The 18,970-nt window shown below is 42.1% G+C and overlaps 1 protein-coding gene across 1 annotated transcript in view; it reads right to left on the bottom strand.

Moving 5' to 3' along the window:
• btbd11b (BTB (POZ) domain containing 11b) overlaps positions 1-18,970 on the bottom strand; it is a 76,800-nt gene that overhangs the window by 15,536 nt on the left and 42,294 nt on the right. Inside the window, exons 2-3 of the mRNA XM_061077132.1 lie at positions 8,253-8,435; positions 587-791 (exon numbers count right to left, since the gene is read on the bottom strand). Of these exons, the coding sequence (XP_060933115.1) occupies positions 587-791; positions 8,253-8,435 (388 nt within the window). The remainder of the gene's footprint in view (positions 1-586; positions 792-8,252; positions 8,436-18,970) is intronic.

The raw sequence follows: 18,970 nt of genomic DNA on the forward strand, positions 1-18,970 counted from the left end.
ACCACGTGTAGGATGTTTGATTTATTAGAGCAATTCTTCCAATGATTGTCGTCCCATAAGATTGTGTTCATGAAATCATTTATTGGTTTCAGCGTTTTGTTGTAAGTGTTCCTGGTTCAAACCACAGTGTTGAAGGCGAGTTGTTCTACTGTATATATGTCTGTAATGAAACCAACAATGTATTAGTCTTATGTCACAATATTTTAGTAATCACCTAAACAGTGACAATCATTAGATATAAGTTAATACTTATTTGATATGTTATTTGCGCAATATACGCTATTTACAGCAGCAGAACTTTGTTGTAGAATTATCTCAAAATGTATGACAGTGCCCAGGCTGAGGTTAGAGAAGCGACATATCATCCAGTGCAATAACAGTTTGGCTCCTTGATGCTTTTTTAAGAGCTTTTGGACAATCATAGAGTTATATGGCACTAAACCAGGCTTTGGATACACAGACAACACCTGTGAGTCAGATCCTTTCATCGTCCTTTTACTTTACTTGTTTTAGGATCCGTGTGGTAGTTTATTATAAAGGAATACAGACGTCCTCTTTAAATCTCCTCACTGTGTTTGTTTCTCACCTCTCCGTTTGCAAAGTAACCTTGGACGGCTCCACATTGGGGTTCTCCCACTCCATCTGAGGGCAGTGCATGAAATAACACAGTGTGTAGATGGCTTCGGGCGCCCAGTGAATCACACTGCTCTTCTGGTGGATTGGAGTCCCATTGTTGTGATTCTTCATGTAGAGTGGCTGTAGGTGGTGCATGGCTCGGGACACCAGGTCACCTGTACACAAAAACAAACGTTAGAGGGATTCAGAAGATGAAAACGAGCGGTAGGAAGGGGATTTTGGTGCAGGCTTTTTCAGAGGCGAGGGACCGACAGGAATATTCTGAGCACACGGCCTTTAAAAAGACATCGGGGAATCATCCTCATTTCTTCCAGCCCCCTTGGAGTCGACTGTGTCGGGGGAAATCGAGAGTTTCCACAAAGCACGGTATGGGAAGAGACAGGGAGGGTTCACCCCAGTCCTCACTGTGCAGCTCGCAGAGAGAGAATAAGCACGATCAGGACTATACGGTGTGAAGAATGAATATTTATGGATCAACATTAGCTACTCCAAACTACTCCCTCTGCATAATTTGCCAGTACTTTAAGGTCATCCAGCTGGGCTGGAGAAATCAAAGCTGGAGAGGACTCTGCTAATACAAATTTTAAATATTCTCCTAGTTCGAACTTAAAAGTTCTAAAGTTCTAAAGGGACGAGACATATCGTCTTTCAGCAAAGCAAATTCAGCTCATCAGAAATCAAGAGAGGAATTCGACGTTCTCTTTCAAAACCAGACAGTTTTCCTGAAGTCATCCACAAGCAAACATTGTGACCAAGCCACAATTCACAGAGTTCTCTCAGATTTCTAACACTTCTCCTTCCTGGCTACAACATTGACAGTAAATAAAGATGGATGATGCATCTCCACTCCATCCTCCCACTGTCCAGAAATGAAGCTAAAATATCCCGGATACAAAACGCTGCCATCTTGCCCCATTGACCTCCTTTGGAGCCTGATCGGGGGATGGAGGCCTGGTGGCGAGGTCCCGCTGATAAAGATCTCCACTTCCTCCTGTTGCAGAAAAGCTAAGATATTCCAAATGACTCAGTCTCACATGTCAATCATGAAGTTTCACCCTGTTTTTAAAGCATAAAATACCTAATGAAAACCAATAAAATAAAATAAAAATAATTAACACTTATATAAACATAAAGCTGTTTTATAAGAACAACCTAAATGATGGCCCTTGTCCCATCTGCTAACACGGAGGAGGCAGGATTTATAACCTACAGTACAGCCAGCCACTAGGGGGCGATGTAGATGCATTCACTTTGAGGGAGCAGTAATTCCGTCTGTGTTCTACACCCACTGCACCATGACAGAAAATGTAATGAAGTCCACTTTGCCTCATACGGTTTCTGGTCAATTTGCCCCTATTCCCAGAGAAAGAGCATTGGAGCGTGATGGCTCTCGGTTCCTCCGTCTGAAGGACGAACACTGCACAGAACAGAGCAGTATATCTGCCTATACAAAACAGGGAACACACAGCGGACAAAAGGATTTGTTTAGCATCAAAACTGGGCTCTGTGGCGCTTGCCAACATTCCATTTAGCCTCGACAATGTGAGAGATGAGTCTGAAAAGGATGCTGGACTGAGGGAAGAGCACTGAGGCAATAAAACAGTCAATCGCTGCACTGTCCTCTGGGAACACTGGTGCTGCGCTGGGAGAGAGGATCGCCTCCTGATGCAACGTGCAGGAAACCTTATCACAGGAATGACCGGCTCGTGCACAACCTCCGAGATAGAGCTCTTCCAGTGTCTGTCCCTTAATCGTACCATCAATAATACAGATGATTTTGTAACCGTGGTGTCCGAGGTGGTCGGCAGACGCCAGGTCTCATGTCTTATTATGCCGACCTGTGACATCTGCTATGTTTGCAGAGCAGAGCAGGACGGCACGGCGGAGGAGGAAGATTATTTCTCACGGTGAAAGAGAGCGACGGAAGTGAAGCAGCAGCAGCTTAACATATAAAGTGAGGTTTCAGTGCGGCTCGTTCAGCAGGTCTACGCAGAAATAACAGCAGCAAACGGACTTAACCTCCAGCTGTGAGGGTTTGTTTCGTCGGAGAGAGAAAACATTCGGGCGGAAGTGGAGCGGTTTGATAAGCTGAAACGTCGATATTCTTTTCATTACCTTTTAATCGATACACCACATCCTGGGTAATTAAATCTGTACGCTGACAAGAAGAAGTAGGGAGGTGGAGAGGTGGAGAACACACACACATGCTAACTAGTCACTTACTTAAACACAATTTATGTTCAAGGCTAATAATAAACCAGGAATGACTTAAAGGTGCACCTTACTGAAATAGGAATAGTGCATGGATGTTGGACATTGAATTAGCCCCTCTGTGTTAACTTTGGCCCCTGGAAATCCTATATCCGCCAATGTCTCGGGGACTAACTGTTAGCAGAGGGATGCTTTGCTCTTTGTTTTCAAGGCTTTAAAATCGCAAAATCACACAAATATGTCAGTTTCCATTCAGGGAGCTGCTCTGATTTCAGGGTGGCACCTTCAAGGTCAGTGCCAGGCACAGAACAACCAACAGCTTGTTACACCAGTGTGTGTGACGGGTGTTTCATAGTGAGGCTCTTTGGAAATGTAGGCGTCGCCAATCCTTCCTAATAAAGTTATTATATTCAGGCGTTTAAGGGGAAATAAATACACAGTAACCAGCTTTACTCTGGGTTTTGAAGGATGGGTCCTCGCTGTGCAGCTGCTGCCATCATCACAGTTTCCGTGTTTCAATTATTCGCCGCTACGCTGCCATGACTGCGGTTAATGGTCGCCCGTGGCCATCCACACTCAAGATGCTGCTATTCCTCCTGCTAGGTCCGTCCACATCAGACAACATGGAGTGCACAAACACAATTGTTATGGAGCGGCTAGTGTGAAAAGACTCACTTAGGAAGAGATAGAAAGGACAAGGTCAAAAAACTACTTGACCAAAAGCCGCTCATCTGAATCTGTCTTTGAATATAAAACATTTTTAAAGAAACAACAAGATTCTTTTGTGATGCAATGAGTGAAGCTGTCGTTAAGAACGTCTTTCCTAATCATCACATCTGAACTTTCAGGAACTTCACAACGTATAATACAACTTAGGGACAAGCACACATCGTCCCTGCAGTCTGTCAAAGTCTTGATACCAACCAACGTCAGGGTTTAATGATGTAATCCCTCCAAAATCCTTGTCACAGAGCCAGATGGGGAATATAAAACTTCCCACTAAAAATAACTAAACTCTTATTTCCTATAATATTCTGCTTCTTTCGGTGCATACATGGTAACGCTTTGGGTATTGAAGATAAAATCTGTAAACTGAAGTTGCCACAACAAAAAGATGTTTGATATGTAGAACTGAGCGGATGGCCAAACAGCCCAGAGTCCAACAGGAAAGACAAAGCATCAGATGAGACGCAAACAGGAAAAACAAACCCACAGGATCTTTGAAATGGTCACGACCGGCTCCAAACTGTCTGTTTTCTGAGGGGAAATGTGGTTTTAGTATTTAAATTTGTCCAATAATGAGGAATGATTACGTTTCCAGTGTTTCTAATCAGGATTAATTGTGACAATGGCTGAGTGATGGGAGTCTAATGCCGAGAGGACACAGGAGATGAGTAAAAGGCTGAATCTTTACTCTCAGTCCAAAAAACCCAGGGAGACAGTCCAGGAAAAGACAATAGCTAACAGACAGGGAAGTGGGAAAAAAACCAAAGAGATGTGCAGCAGTCACGAAGAAGAACATATGCATGAACATGAGAAAGTATAACAGAGACTCTGTATTGTCTCCTAGAGGAGGTGCATGTGTCAACGCAAATGTCTGAGTGAGGCCCGCCACAGTTTCTGCAGACTTTCTCCGCCTGGCCTCCTTGTGAGAAGTCTGTAGAGATTCAGTAAAGTCTGATGTTACGTAGTTCCAGGGGTCAGAAAGTGAAGCCAATGCACATGTGCCTTAAACCTGTTGAATGACCAGCAGGGGGCAAAAAGAAACTTGTGGTTAAACAAGTCTCTGAAAAATGTGATCAGTAATCATTTTCCTGAGGAGTTTATGGTCTTGATTGCAAATCATCTCCAATATGATTGAATATTCATTTTGTTACTCGCGTCACATTTAGACTCAAATAGACGATAAAGCCCTGTATGCATTGGAGCCTGGATATCGTTTGATTGACAGCTAGTACCGTCCAATGGGTGCAGGTCACTTGTGTAGCTCCTCCAAATATAGTTACTTCTGGATTTTAAAAAAAGATGGCGCTAGATAAAATGCACAAACTCAGGTCTTCGAAAAATCACAAACCAATGGGGACGTCACAGTGGGTCGCCACCGCGGTACAGATGTTTGTGTGTAGAACTTTGTCTCCTGCATGATGACACAGCTGCAGGTTGCACATCCAGCACACTGCTGCCGTTTGAACTTGTTTCACTTTGTTGTGCAGATCATAAACAGCTGTATAAGTTTTTCATATTCTGTAAACAGAGAAAACCTCATTCTGTTTAGTGTCCTTTATCCGTCAGTGCTTCTAAGAATAGAAATCGAGCACATGCAGTTCTGTAACACATCGAGGTACACACACGTCAACTGTGCGGAACATTGTTGAAGTAGGTTGTTATTGGTTATGACTGAGCGATGATGCACACCAACAATTCTAATAATTGCCGTATTCCAATATGCTAATTTGGCATTTTGACGGAGGAGAAAATACAAAGAGGTAAATCAGTGGCAAACCTGGAAAATGGAGTCTAAATGCCAGTGCATAAGAGTGTCCCTGCACACGATGCACATTTCACTGTGCCTGAGACAGCTGTGGAGGAAATGTTGTCCCTCTCTTTGTCCACCCTCCCATTCTTTTGATTGGGATATCTCAGCAACACCTTGAAAAATATCTTCAGATTTGACCCAAATATTCAGTTGGACTCCAGAATGAACTAATTGGATTTTGTCGGTCAAAGTCAAAGGACAAGGTCACGGTGACCTTACAGAAATCTGTGACAGGTTTGGGCCATAATTTAAGAATTCAGGTTGCCAGAGCATCCTGCCTCTGCACCTCTAACGCTCCGGAGTGAACGCGTCTGAGTGGAGAATCTCCCACTGCTTTGTTACTGTGTGAAAGGCAACCTCCAGAGAGTCTGGACCCAACTCTGCTGACATCCTACGGTGTTCATGTATGAAAACAGCAATCATTCACACTCACATTCACACAGTCTCCAATTCACCTAACCCTGGTCTGGTTGTCTCGTGGGAGGAAGCTGGAGAACCTGGGGAAAACCTACGAGAAGAACAAACTCCACACAGGGGGTGTGAAGACCTTCTTGCTTTCGAGGCGTCAGTGCTGATCGTCGCACCGTTGTGTTACTTCTAATTAAGACAACATACTATTACTACTGTTATTAAATTCCTTCCCTCATTACGATTGTGGACAGACATGGATGTGATGCTGCTGGCTGGTTTGTGTTAACTTTATCTTAGAGAAATTAAACTCTCGTCCATCTTCTTTTCCCCCAACATTCCCATCTCTTATTCTGTTTTTGTTTCCCATCTCGCTCTTTCTTAAATATACTGTGTGACAGCCTGATGGTGCAATCACCGCTGGTGCTTCTGCTATTCTCAATTATTAATTTCTCGCCCCAGCTTGAGCCGTGTGTCAGTTTGCAGATCCTATATAGTTATTTACAGAATTCCTCTTCTCCACAGCTGATAACAATACCGTCGCAATAAGCTCTGCTATTATCCATCGGCCGCTCCGCTGTCTGTTGTTTGCAGTGTCAACACAACGGAATGAGTCCTTGCTCGGCCTCATCAATACAATGCGGCCCGGAGGAAGGCCGCGCTGCACCCTCCACCCCTCCCACCTCGGGTCCTGAGAAAACACACACTGAAGAAATCTGGCTGCCTGTTTATTCTGATGATAAATGTTTACACTAGATATATAGAAAATAGTTCCCGGCCTTGTCTTGACACAGCGATGCCATGACAACAGAAACAGACCCTGCAGTCATATCCCAGACAATTCGACTTGAGTTTTTCTTTTTAAACATTGTTACACACATCGGGGGATAATTTGTGTTTGTGAGTGAATTTGCTTTTTTCGTCTCTGTCCGCGGACGCTGCAGCTCTGAGATGTGTTTTCCTAGAATCAGCTGCAGAGAAACCAAACTGTGCCTCGCCTCCGATGAGCATCTTGATTCTGTGATTATTTCTGGTCAGGGTTAGGTTTGGATTATTGTTGTGTATTCAGTGATTTTCAGATTGGAGCAGATTTATGAAAAGTTTGTCATCAAAGTTTCTGCAAAAAATAGAAAAACGAGGTAGAAACTCGTTTGTTTTAACCACTTTGGTTGTGATGTATTGTATCTTATTTAAGAGTGGGAACAAGAGCGAGACAATGATTATGCTTAAATAAAATAACTCCTAAAGCTGTGTAATGTAAATGACTTTGTAAACTGCATAAATGCATTCAGAAAGTATTCTGACGCCCATTATGTTTTGAACAATGAGTGCATTGTGAGTGAACAGACAATCAATTAACTCTAAGAGGACTAACTTATAAGCTATTCAATGGCTCTCGTTTATTATATAAGTGCTGACAGTGACAGCACAACAGCCACTGAGTCACCTTCATTTAAATACTGTAAACACATACACAAAAGGATTATCATAAATTATCTATAATGCTTCTCCTTTCTTAAGGGTCGCCAGTGTTCCGCTTGGTCAACAGAGAATATTCACACTCACAGTCACACCTTTAGAATTTAGAGTCTCTCTTTAAATGTAGGGTTGCAAGGAAAGTCCACTTCTAGCAGTTGTATCTTCACATATCTAAGTTCATTTTATTTAATTTTGTATTCCACAGCATGGGATCAATAAAGCTTCTCATGTCGTATCTTATGAAGTTTCCAAAAAAACAACAAATGTGTTGAGTGTTGGGGGGGGTCATTCTTCCAGAGAGTCTCTAACACACCAGACTAATTTCCTCTATTGTATCAGATGGTTTCAATACTGCTTCAATGCTGAGTTCCAGTCCAAGAACAAAATTCTGGTTGTGGAGCATGGAGCATTTCTTTGGCATGAAAATAGTCGAATCAAAACTCTTGAATATCGTCCCAAATTACCAGGTGTCAGCAATTTCAGCTAAACTCCACAGCTACTCGATTTCCAGAACCCAAACCCGAAGACTAGTACACACACTGACTTTGAATGCATTTTTCCAGGTTTGTTCCCTCAACTCGAAAAGTAAAAAGTATGTGGACACTAAAACATTATTCTCATGTGACATTTGAACATCTCAACACATAAGTAGGTTGCTTCAGTATGACCACTCAGCATGCCTCCACTCAGGGCGTTTCTCGAGATGTTGGTGACAACTGAGCATCTTCACTGAGACGATTGGCTGATAATTGCCTTGCTCAAGGGCAAACTGACAGCAGCGGGTATTGAGGGAGGGTTCAACGACGGTCTCGTCTCCGCCCAGAGGCGACCCGATGATTAGGTCCGTACCAGATCTCCCAGCGATCCAGACCATTAACCTACTCTCTCACCCGTGTCCTGTCTCTCCGTCACTGTCTATTTCAAAAAAGTAAAAACACACACACACACACACAAACAGCAGAGCAGCACACAGATGACTCACTGAGTTCAGAGATGCTGCCCACTCGTGTTGCCAGTAAGCACTGCTCCACAGAACGCAGCTCCGACTGACTATAGGCGTTTCCGTCGCCGCTCTTTCCTGCTCGCTGCTGCTGCTGCTGCTGATGCTGCTGCTGCTGCTGCTGGTCCCTGGGAAGACTTAGACCCTCAGGTAGGCTCAGCACACCTGGAAGAGAGAGAGGGAGGGAGAGAGAGACATTATTAGTCTTGATTTACCTACTAACTCGAATAATAATAATGGAAGAGTGGTTAAGGGGTTTTCAGGCTAAAACATGACGTAAATGACGCCGTTTCAAGTCGTTTTTTTTTTGTATTCACCTTATTGGACTGATACAGACATTCCTGGGAGTTGAAGTTGTTGATTTCAACAAAATTCATTGAATCACCTAAAGTAAAAGCACAGCATTTGTTTTGTTGCTGTAATGCGTAATATAAGGCTGAATGAAAGAACCTTTATTTTGAAAAGGTGTGAACTTGAGGTTTAAGATTGTGTCATTGCTTCACAAACCTCTGACATAACCACCAAGCAATGTATGAACAAGTTAGATCAATTTAGTAAATCAATATGAAAAACATTGAATATAAAATCTTCACTGCCGATAAACCAGGTAGGATGAACGCAAAGTATTGTAACTTCACTCTGCACCACGGACTGTGATTTGTAATTACAGAACACAAGGAGACTTAAATAATGTCCTGATATTTCCCTTCATTCATTCCTCATATGACAAAAAAATATGATTAAAGCAGAGATTATTAAAACACAGCATGAATGTGTAAGTGACTGAAACAATGATGAGAAAACCAACAGAGGCCATGCAGGGTGGTAATCATGTCTCCTTGTTGAACTTGTCGGAGGTTTGTCCCACAGGTAATAACGTAATATTTCATTATTCACACCCCTGGATGTTAGTGACTCTTCCTCGCTGTGGAAGGACGAGGCCGGTTGCCCTCTCACTGTTTGCACGGTGGCGACTTACAGAGAAAAGGCTGAAAGCAGCGACTCCACTCAGCCGCCTAATCGCTGTGAAGAAAAAGTGTCTTTGCTTTTAATGGCTCCACTCACTTAATATGCTGCTAATTTAACGCACATGCAGCCTGCGGCAGAGGTGACATTCTTCATTCTTCTCATAGAGTGATTCATTTCAATTTTCCCTAATGAGACCAAAGGAAGTTGAAAGTAAAGGACTGTATGAAAGTTATTGGCAGAGTTTCAGAAAATAGGGAGGGTTGTGTTACTTCCTTCTGGCTGAATGGAGGGTTGTTCCAACTTTTTGGAATTGAATAAAATGCATCAAACAAAGTGACAGTGACAGCTCTATAAATGAAAGACTTCTCCAAAGTTTATTTTATTTTGTAATGTTTGCCATAACGTTGGTGATGTACCATGTATCTATGATGGTCACAGGGCAGAGTTGGCGCCAATCTCAGCTGATACTGGGCGAGAGTCTCAGATTAACTTTACCCAGTCATCATGTCGTTAAGCAAGTAGAAGAAAACCCACGAGGAGACAGAACTCACAGGAAGTAATTGTCACAATTCTAGATGTACGTGTGTAGTAACACTCCTCAGACTGCTGAACAGACTTAAATTAGTGGAAGTTTCATCATCTTAAAGTTCTGTGCGCCTTTTTTCTGCAGTTCAGAAAAGTTATATTAGTTGTATTATTCTCTATTTTATTAGATTTATATAAATTTGGGAAACCATGAGGCACATGCTGCAGTTTTGCCCTTTGTCAAGTAAAGTGATTTTGGCTTTGCCTTGTGTAAAAACTGAAATATCATGTTCAAATCTCTATATAAGTTAAGCTCATAGAGAAATGTGGTTAATTAGTATGTAACACTTCCTTTGAAAATAAAACCCACACTTCTTTTAATGTGCTGATTTAAACGGCGTGCTTGGGATTAAACTTGGCTTTTGTGACCAATAAAAAAACAGCGTGGCAGAAACATCTGGGAATGGGTTTCTCGATAATAAGTCAGAGTTATTCTGCTTATAAACCTGCACAGCAGCTGCCAGCCGAGCAGCGGCCGCGGCCCCATCTCCTACATCTTTGTTTAGGTCTGACAACCGGCTCCAGCCCGGAACAAAGAGACACCTCCTGCTCCGGTGTCAGGTGTCCTGCACCGCCACAGCTTTCCAGCCAAAGCTCCAGAGAAACCAACCAGCTCAACTCTATGAAGAAAATAAACTTTCTGTTTCTGTTTCTGCAGGACCTCATCAGCAGGGATTACTCTAAAACACCTCCTCTATTTCTTTTATTGCTCACTATGTGCCCTCTTTGGCAAGGAGCCATGCAACCTCCAGGAAACCCATTAAAACCATTTAAAGCAGCAGGGGGGCAACGCTGGCACCTTCCTGCTGCCCCCTTTCTTCTCAAACAATTATACACCAGAGTAAATAGCACGTTAAGAGCGTGACCACAGAATTCATGAGCCACCACTTTTGATGTGAACACTCTAAAGACCCCCCAGGTGGGATTTAGCTAAATAATGCACGGCGGGCGCCATCATTTTCATAACTGGATTATGGATTAAAAAGGTCACTTTAAACTTGGCCCGGTCTTCACCTTCAACATGTTTCATTCATTTATTTGTCTATATTCATTTCCACCGTATCTAATCTATCAATCTAGTAATTAAACAGGATCGTCAGCATGAAGTCATAGGATCTGATAATTTAAGAAAAAGGTCTAAACAAACAGAAAACGTAATGAGGAAAGTTTGGAGAAAAATGATTCAATCTAATTGAATTTTTATCTTAAAACTATTTCTTAGGACACAACCTTGGATAAAGCTTCTTTAATGTGCTGTATAGATCAGAAATAACAAGGTGATGCTAACATGTGATTAAGAAGTCAGGAACAATCATTATTATAAATTATTATCATTATTATTTCGTATTGAACAATGCAGATCTGCTATTTGTGAACCAAATAGATCACAGGAGCAGAACCAAGCCAGGATTTTCCTTTAAAGCCGAGTTGTAAATAATCACACCATAAATTTAATATGAACTAAAATGACACTCAGTAGAACATAACAATCCCCTTCAATTCAACCAAGCTGCAAGAGATTCCACTTAGTCCCATAGATTTGGTTACATTTTATCTTCAAGATCCATGAAGAGTGCTTCAGTGAGAAGGTGAAAAAGGCCGAATCTCACTATTTTAAAGAAAGAAAGAAAAACTCCAGGATAGAAACCCTGATCCAGATCCACAACGAAATATGCAATGGGTTCTCCCCTCACCCACTTGTCATCCTTCCACCAAGTTTTGTGCAAACAATACATTTCTTCTGCTCTTGTGCATGTGAGCTTACCTCCATGAGTGAACGTGATGCGTTATTATGAACTGGTTCTGCTTACACTGGCAAGCTGGATAACGTAAACATGTTATCTGATTGTTTGGGTGTGACGTCATTCCGAGTGCCGAGCTCCAAAAGGAACGCAGTGTTACAAAGCCATTGATGGTGCTGTTAGTGTCGCCAGCATCCTTCCTATACTGCGTCTAAATATCTGCTTATGAATGAATCTATTGCAGAATAAACATATGAATAAAACCCCCTCACTGATGCACTTGAGCTTTAAACTGCTCAGCTCCTTAACCTTGGTTCAGGGGAACAAGCAGCTGACAGCAGAGGGCCTGATGCTCTCAGCGTGGACTGAGGGAAGGTGAATCACTGGCTCTCTGCGTCCTAATGCAAGCCCCTGTCTGCCCTCAGGGAGGAACTGATGGAGCTCTTACATGCCAGCCAGCCTCTATAGCTGCTCCCCCTGTGTGTCTGTGTGCGTGTGTGTCATGACAACACTTGTCCTCTGTATCTTCCTCGGGATTGTCACTGCACCATGAAATCTGCCAGGAAATGAAATGTCAGGTTTTTTAAAGCAAAGTTTAATTCCACAAATTGTTGGAACTTGTTTCCTTGTCCATAATCGTAATGACAAAACAGTTGGTTATTGTTTTGTTGATGCATAATGTTGTGACTTGATATCGGGCACCTGCCCCTCTTTAAGTGGACCAGTCCTGTTTGCCATATGGCAGCTATTCAGTGTTGCAGAGCAGAGAGAAAGGAGAGGAGGCTCCAGGCAAGACACTGTCACTGGAGAAGAAGTAATGAGTCCGGCCATTAAGATGTCACTGAATGCACCTTAGTCATATTCTGTGATAGGCAGCTGCACTGAAGAGACCCAGTGCACAGTCAACTAGACTTACATCCTAAACCAGGAACTCTTCAAAACCATGCCTGTGTCTCATTCAACATATGTGGTGAAGACTGTAGAGAATGTATTTAGTGTATTTTTGTTATAATAGGTGTATGAATTCTTGATTTATTATCCAAAATGTGTGTTGTGAGGTCAAAGTGACCTTGACCACCACATTGTCACCAGTTAATCCACTAAGTCCAAGTGAATGTGCCAAATTTGAATAAATTTCCAGAAGGTGTTGCAGAGATATCGTGTTCATGATGCAAAAAACAAGTTGAAATTACACTTTTACAAAAGGGCTAAAGGCCAAACGTCAGAGCTAATTTAATGTTTAAACTTTACTAGCTGTGTCTTTGTGCTAAGCTAAGCTACGATGCATGAAAGTAGTCAGAACACAAATACCTTAAATATCTACTATTGCTTTCATGTGATATTTAATTCTGCTTAGTCCAAGTTTTTTTTTAATAAAAAGGAAAAAACGTTGGATATTGAAATCATGTGCCATCATCTTTTTGAAGATTAAATGACACAAATGCTGTATCTGCATAAACAAACATTATAATGGTACTTTGCAGGTTATGTTTTCACCCATGTCCAAAATAAACCAATTGCATTTTAGCGCAAATCTAAACAAAGGAAAACAGTTTCCCAGAGAATAAATCATGGACCCTAATGAAAACTACCAGACATACTAATGGGACTGATATCTACAAGTGTGTGCAATTTGGGGCAAATCAAAACAAAAATCTGGAACTTGCAGATTTAAACATGGTTTCCAAAGGGGACCGTTGCCAGAGGTATGCGCTCCACTGAGTGCCATTCTTGTTTTTCTTTGGGTCTGTCTGTCAGAGGGCAGACTGTTGTAGTTTCTATTCTTCCGTGTCCCAGGGTTGACTGGAGCAGTGGGGCAGCAGCGCTGACCTCGATGTGGCTCCTACCCCGCACTTAAATCTATTTTGGATGCGACACAGAGAGCAGAGAGCACTTCCCTAAACATACTGCAGATTCTGCAGAAACACTGGCATCGGGTTTCACAGGCAGATAAGATGCAGCGGAGTCAGAGCTGTGCATTGATGCCGGATGAATGAGACGTAAGAGCGGACCTGAGTGTTGGTCATTGATAAGAAAGAATTAAAGAGAGGAAGAAAAGGTGAGGGGGGATGACGAATGCATCAAAAGGCATTATGCAAATGTGATAGTGGAGCACGATTGTGGCTCTTAAGGGTTAATCATGTTGTTACTGTACATGCATCACAGTAGTGCTTCCCCACTATGGGCTCCGGCTCTATGCTGCCAGGCCAGATGGCCGCCATATGTACTGTATACCGGCGAGTGATCATAGAGGGCGACACAGCAAGATGGAAAGAGGGAAAAGTGTGTGTTATAATGCCCTACCCTACTCTAAATGGCTGCTTTATTCACTCTGATTAATCTTGGCCATGTTTTTTCGAGCTGCAGGCGTGAATGTGACACTGTGTTCGTCAGAGCCAGTGTTTGTGTACCTGGGTGGATTGTAAATCTCCAGAGGCACAGTCAGCCTTTGGGTTCTCAGGTGACTACAGTAGGTTTGAAGGTAGCCACCAGTCTATTAAAGGGTTTGTCCTGGCCCACGGGCATAAAGGAAAACTGTACAAGTCCGACTCCAGAGAGAAAATATACGTGCAAATGCCCGTTTAAATAAGGACACTACAGAGAAGGACGTGTATGACAAAACTGTATAAACCACAAACACATGAACACACACACACGCTAATATTAAGTCACACTTGAATGTGAATTTTGAGCCGTAAACTACATTATACGACTTTTCTTTGATGAAATACATTAATGCTGCTTTTAAAATCACATTTATCACCAAAGTTGTAAAACTCTACATTTACGGGTTGAATATGAGCTCATGATCCCACCCACAGTTTCAAGCTCCTCGACACTGGCCAAGACCAAAAGGCTAGGGAGTCAGGACATCTACGTTATTAGGAAAAGGCTGCTTGTGCCGACAGTTCAAACGACTCGGTCGTCAGAAAGCTCCGGAATCAAGACTAGACTCTACTTAATACTACAAACCCACAAGTATTAATAATATAAAAGTCTTAATAACGAAGTGTGACCTACTCTGCAGAGGGAAAAACAAATGTTCGACAAATTTTAAAGAAAAAAATTCAAATTACTGGGGAACCCCATTCTGAATAGAGTCCGTTGAAGATCTCTCTTGTTGTCCTTGCTTCAGAGCAAAGAAAAAGCTCCGGTTTTGTGTTGTGTTGCTCTGAAACAAACACACAATCCTCCTGATGTGTCGTCACGTGTGTGAGTACCTGAGAACCCCAGGTGGGAAACGACTGTGGGTTTATTTGTATGTGTTCAGGAGCTCACTGTAACATGGAACCTCTGTTGCTGTTGTTTTTACAAGTCAATGATAATGAATGCATAAGACAATGTGATATATTGGTCCTTTATTGACGCCTGTGAGGTCAGAGTTCAGACTCTGATACAAGGACACTGCAATGGGGCTCAAACCAACCAGGGAATCCTTCTGTCCGCCTGCCGCCCTCCACCGTGTTGTTGTTTCACTTGATATGTGTGAACGCTGCGTACGATCTTTCATTAGATTAGATTCTCCTGGATGAAGCGGCACCTCGTCATTGACATTCGATGAAGCACTTCGTCAGACACTAAGAAATCAGGAAGCAAACAGACGGAGCAATTTCACAGTCTGATTCGGCGGATTCTGCGTTCGCCTCTGTTGACAGCCCTTTAATTACGGAGCTGTTCTCTGGCATTATTTTCTTAAGGGAAATCTATTTAATTAGTAAAATGAATTGTGTAGAAGTTGTGCTAATCAATATTATTGTATTAACAAAGGAAAAACTAGACAAAGGTAATGAGGAAGGGGGTCACCAATTAACCCTGTCACTTAGAACTTGTTTCTTTGCAACAGCAAAACTGTTTTGGAAGAAACATAATTGCAACAAAATTAAGTGGAGTGTTGACCTTTTTTCAGCAAAAACTTCTTCAACTTTATAATTGAAACGAAGACTGTTTATAAAGGGTCAGACTCAGCTGTCAATCATAACACTTCCCCCATTTTGAAAGCATCAAATCACTACTTGACATCAAACTTTGCAGAATAAACATGATTGAATAAACATCAATATGTTAAAAACCACCTACAATGACAAAATATTTTTGAGAAAAATGTATTTGATAGTTCATGGTCCCTGTCCCATCCACTAACATGGAGGAGACGTGGTTTACGACCTATAGTGCAGCCAGGCCACCGGGTAGCGATCTAGACACTTCGTACATCTTCATACACAGTTTGAATACTTCTGGTATATATTCTAACAAAATGTTCTCTACTGTTTACACTTAAATCATGGATTGGTCCTTTAATATAATCAGCTTTCTAATGAGAAAAAGAAAGAAACAAAGAAACAAAAGAGAGAGGCTGTGGACAAGTCTGCTGGCTCAACTAAAACCAAACATGAGACAGATGTAAATAAGTCAAGCGAAAACACACACACACACACACACACACACACACACACACACACACACACACACACACACACACACACACACACACACACAGACACACACGCAGATGGAGTACTTGTGACGGGTGACAACCAGGATTACACAATTGTCTCCAATCAGAGGGAAACCAGCCTCCCCCTGCAGGCCGTGTGTGTTTCCAACCCGAAGGTACCAACTCTCCCACTATTATTTCTTTCTTTTCATCTCGTTCCTTCCATCAAGGGTAATAAGTCTGAGCGTAACATCCAAGAGTCGCACGCCCCCCCCAGGATGCTTTCCAGACAATGCCGGCAATCACCAGCAGCAGCAGGGATAAATCTGAAGCCACTGAGCCGTAATCTCTCGGCTCACCCTGCACTACCTCCGCACGGGCTTCTGGGAGTGTCTTCAAAAGCAGCACTACAGTATTTTTCTCCCTCACAATTATCTCATATAATCTGATATGGGGAGGGAGGGAGGGAGGGAGGGAGGGAGGGAGGGAGGGGGGGGAAGTGGGTTTGTGCGGTCTGTCACATTTCAGGAAAGTCAAGGATGGACTTCGCCGTGAGTTACGACTCTAAAGAAAAATAGGAAAACGCCCCTGAAACAAACGGAGCAGTCCCACTGAATGCAGCCATGCTCTGAAGTAATTGCTCATTTAGCACTGAGGGCACTGGAGTAATTAAAGGATATGACTAATGACACAAAATGAGATTTGCTGCAGGGGGATATTTTACAGCGGTGACATCACATCGAGCTGCTTGCAAACACGGGGAGCTTTTAAGCCGACTCGCTCTCGGACCTGAAAAGTCAGCAACATAAATATGAAGCAACGCGCAAAGTAAATAAGACGGTAAATCCTCCCGCTCTGTGTGCCTGTGAGAACGGTGGCTCCTACATCTGTGCCAGTGTGTGTGACTCAGTCTGACTGTGTGGTAATGAATACATATTTCTGCACTGCACATTTCTGCAACCCTGAATCTCTGCAGACTCTGCATAACTCTGCTGCTGCTGCTGTCCCCAGTCCATCGCTCTAGCATTGACCACATGTCAGTTTTAAAAGCACAAGATTCACTTTGCAACTTAAAGGTAGCCAAGGCCAAGGCCCGGTGTCGCCATGTTGTAGACAGTGATCCACCCATTCATTCAAACTCCACATGAAAATGTAATTTGTTCTTCCTTTCATCATGCCTCGCCCTTCCAATAAATTTAATTACATTTGGCTCAGTAGTTTTTGAGTAAACATGCAATGAAATCATGGAAGACCGGATGATTCAGAGTATTCTGAGGGGAAATATTTAGAAAGTCCTGGATGTTCCAGAGCAATGACGAACAATGACACCAGCGTTTCTATCACAGTGCAGCCTGTTCAGTGGAGGATGTGTTTTTATTCAATTTATCCTTTATCTGAACAGGAAAAGTCCCGTTGAGATTAAAAATCTCTCTTTCAAGGGAGTCCTGACCAAGACAGGCGGCAACACAAACAAACTAACAGTAAAAAACAAGATGTTCAGAGTTGCAACATAAAAACATGATGTTGCAAAACAAACCAAACGGTCATAAACGTCCACATCCAAACTATACAATTTGCTAGTCTTTTAAAATGGGTTTAAAAGCATTCAATGAAATCAAATAGCATCGTTTTACATCTTTTGGTAAAATATTCTAGTCTGATGGGGTTGAGCGCCCTTTTCCAAATTGTTTGGTTCAGACATCATGTAAAAGTAAGAGTCCATCACACTTCTGGGTGCTATTAGAGCACAGACTGGATGGAAGCAGCCCAATAATTCCCTTGTATATGAAGTGAAGCCGGTGTGAGTGCCAGTGTGTTGCAGAGTGAAGAGAATGATGAGTCAAGGCTTTGCAGTTAGTGATGAGACGAAGGGCAACATGGTCGGATGTATCGATCAAATGCGATGTCTGAGCAGCGACGTACAAAGCTCCCACAGTCCAGCACAAGTAAGAACGAGGCAGCAAGTTTTTCACATTGAAAGATAAAAACACTTTAAAATAGAACCTGAGTTTGAGCCTCAGCTTATTTTTTACCAAGCTCTGAATATGAGACTTGAAAGTATGAGGGAGTCATACCAGAGTGTTTAAAGGTATTAACCCTCTCGATGTGGAAGAAACAATTTCAATTGAAACATTTTTATAAACTATTATAAAATTCATATATAAATTCATAAATTCCTATCTTGAACCCTTGGCATTTGACATCACAAGGCCAATTATGAAACACTGGTCTGGCAAGTTCTTTTTTACCAAGATCTGAATATGAGGCTTGAAAGTATAAGGGAGTCATACCAGAGTATTTAAAGGTATCTACCATCTCAATGTAGAAGACTTTAATGAAACTCATATATAAATTCATAAATTTCAATCTTGAATCCTTGGCATTTGACATCGCTTCAATTATTGTTATTATTTAAATATTTGTTTTGCTTCCACTCTTAAAGTTACTTTAATTTTTAAATTGAGTTCTGTGAATGATGAATGCAACACAAGGCCAATTATGAAACACTGGTCTATCGTTGCTGTTAAAATAAATAAATAAATCTAATTCATTTATCGCATCGATTTTCTATTCACATGGATTTTCATTTTCGTGGAAGCGCTCTGCTGCTTTTGAAATGTTTTAATTTCATTGTATTCCTCGTGGTTTTGCTCTTATTCACAAAGTATTATTAAGATAATACACAAATGTCAGACGAACACGGGACATGAATGTCTTCATTAAATTTGCATTCACACTTCCATGTGTTACTCCATTTATTTATAATTTCATTTCAGATGTTACACACACAATGACACATACGCTGCCCGTGTGCATCATAATATCCAACGACTATCAAAACCGTTGGCCACAGAACATATCCCCTCTTTCCCTCGGCTCCTCCCCGGAGTCCCGTGTCTGCAAACTGGTGGAAATAATCTGATAACTGCTGCCAACCTGGCAGACAGGCCTTGACCCCCCCGCTGCAC

Source organism: Limanda limanda, chromosome 8, assembly GCF_963576545.1.
Source record: "Limanda limanda chromosome 8, fLimLim1.1, whole genome shotgun sequence".
In the NCBI taxonomy this organism is placed as follows: domain Eukaryota; kingdom Metazoa; phylum Chordata; class Actinopteri; order Pleuronectiformes; family Pleuronectidae; genus Limanda; species Limanda limanda.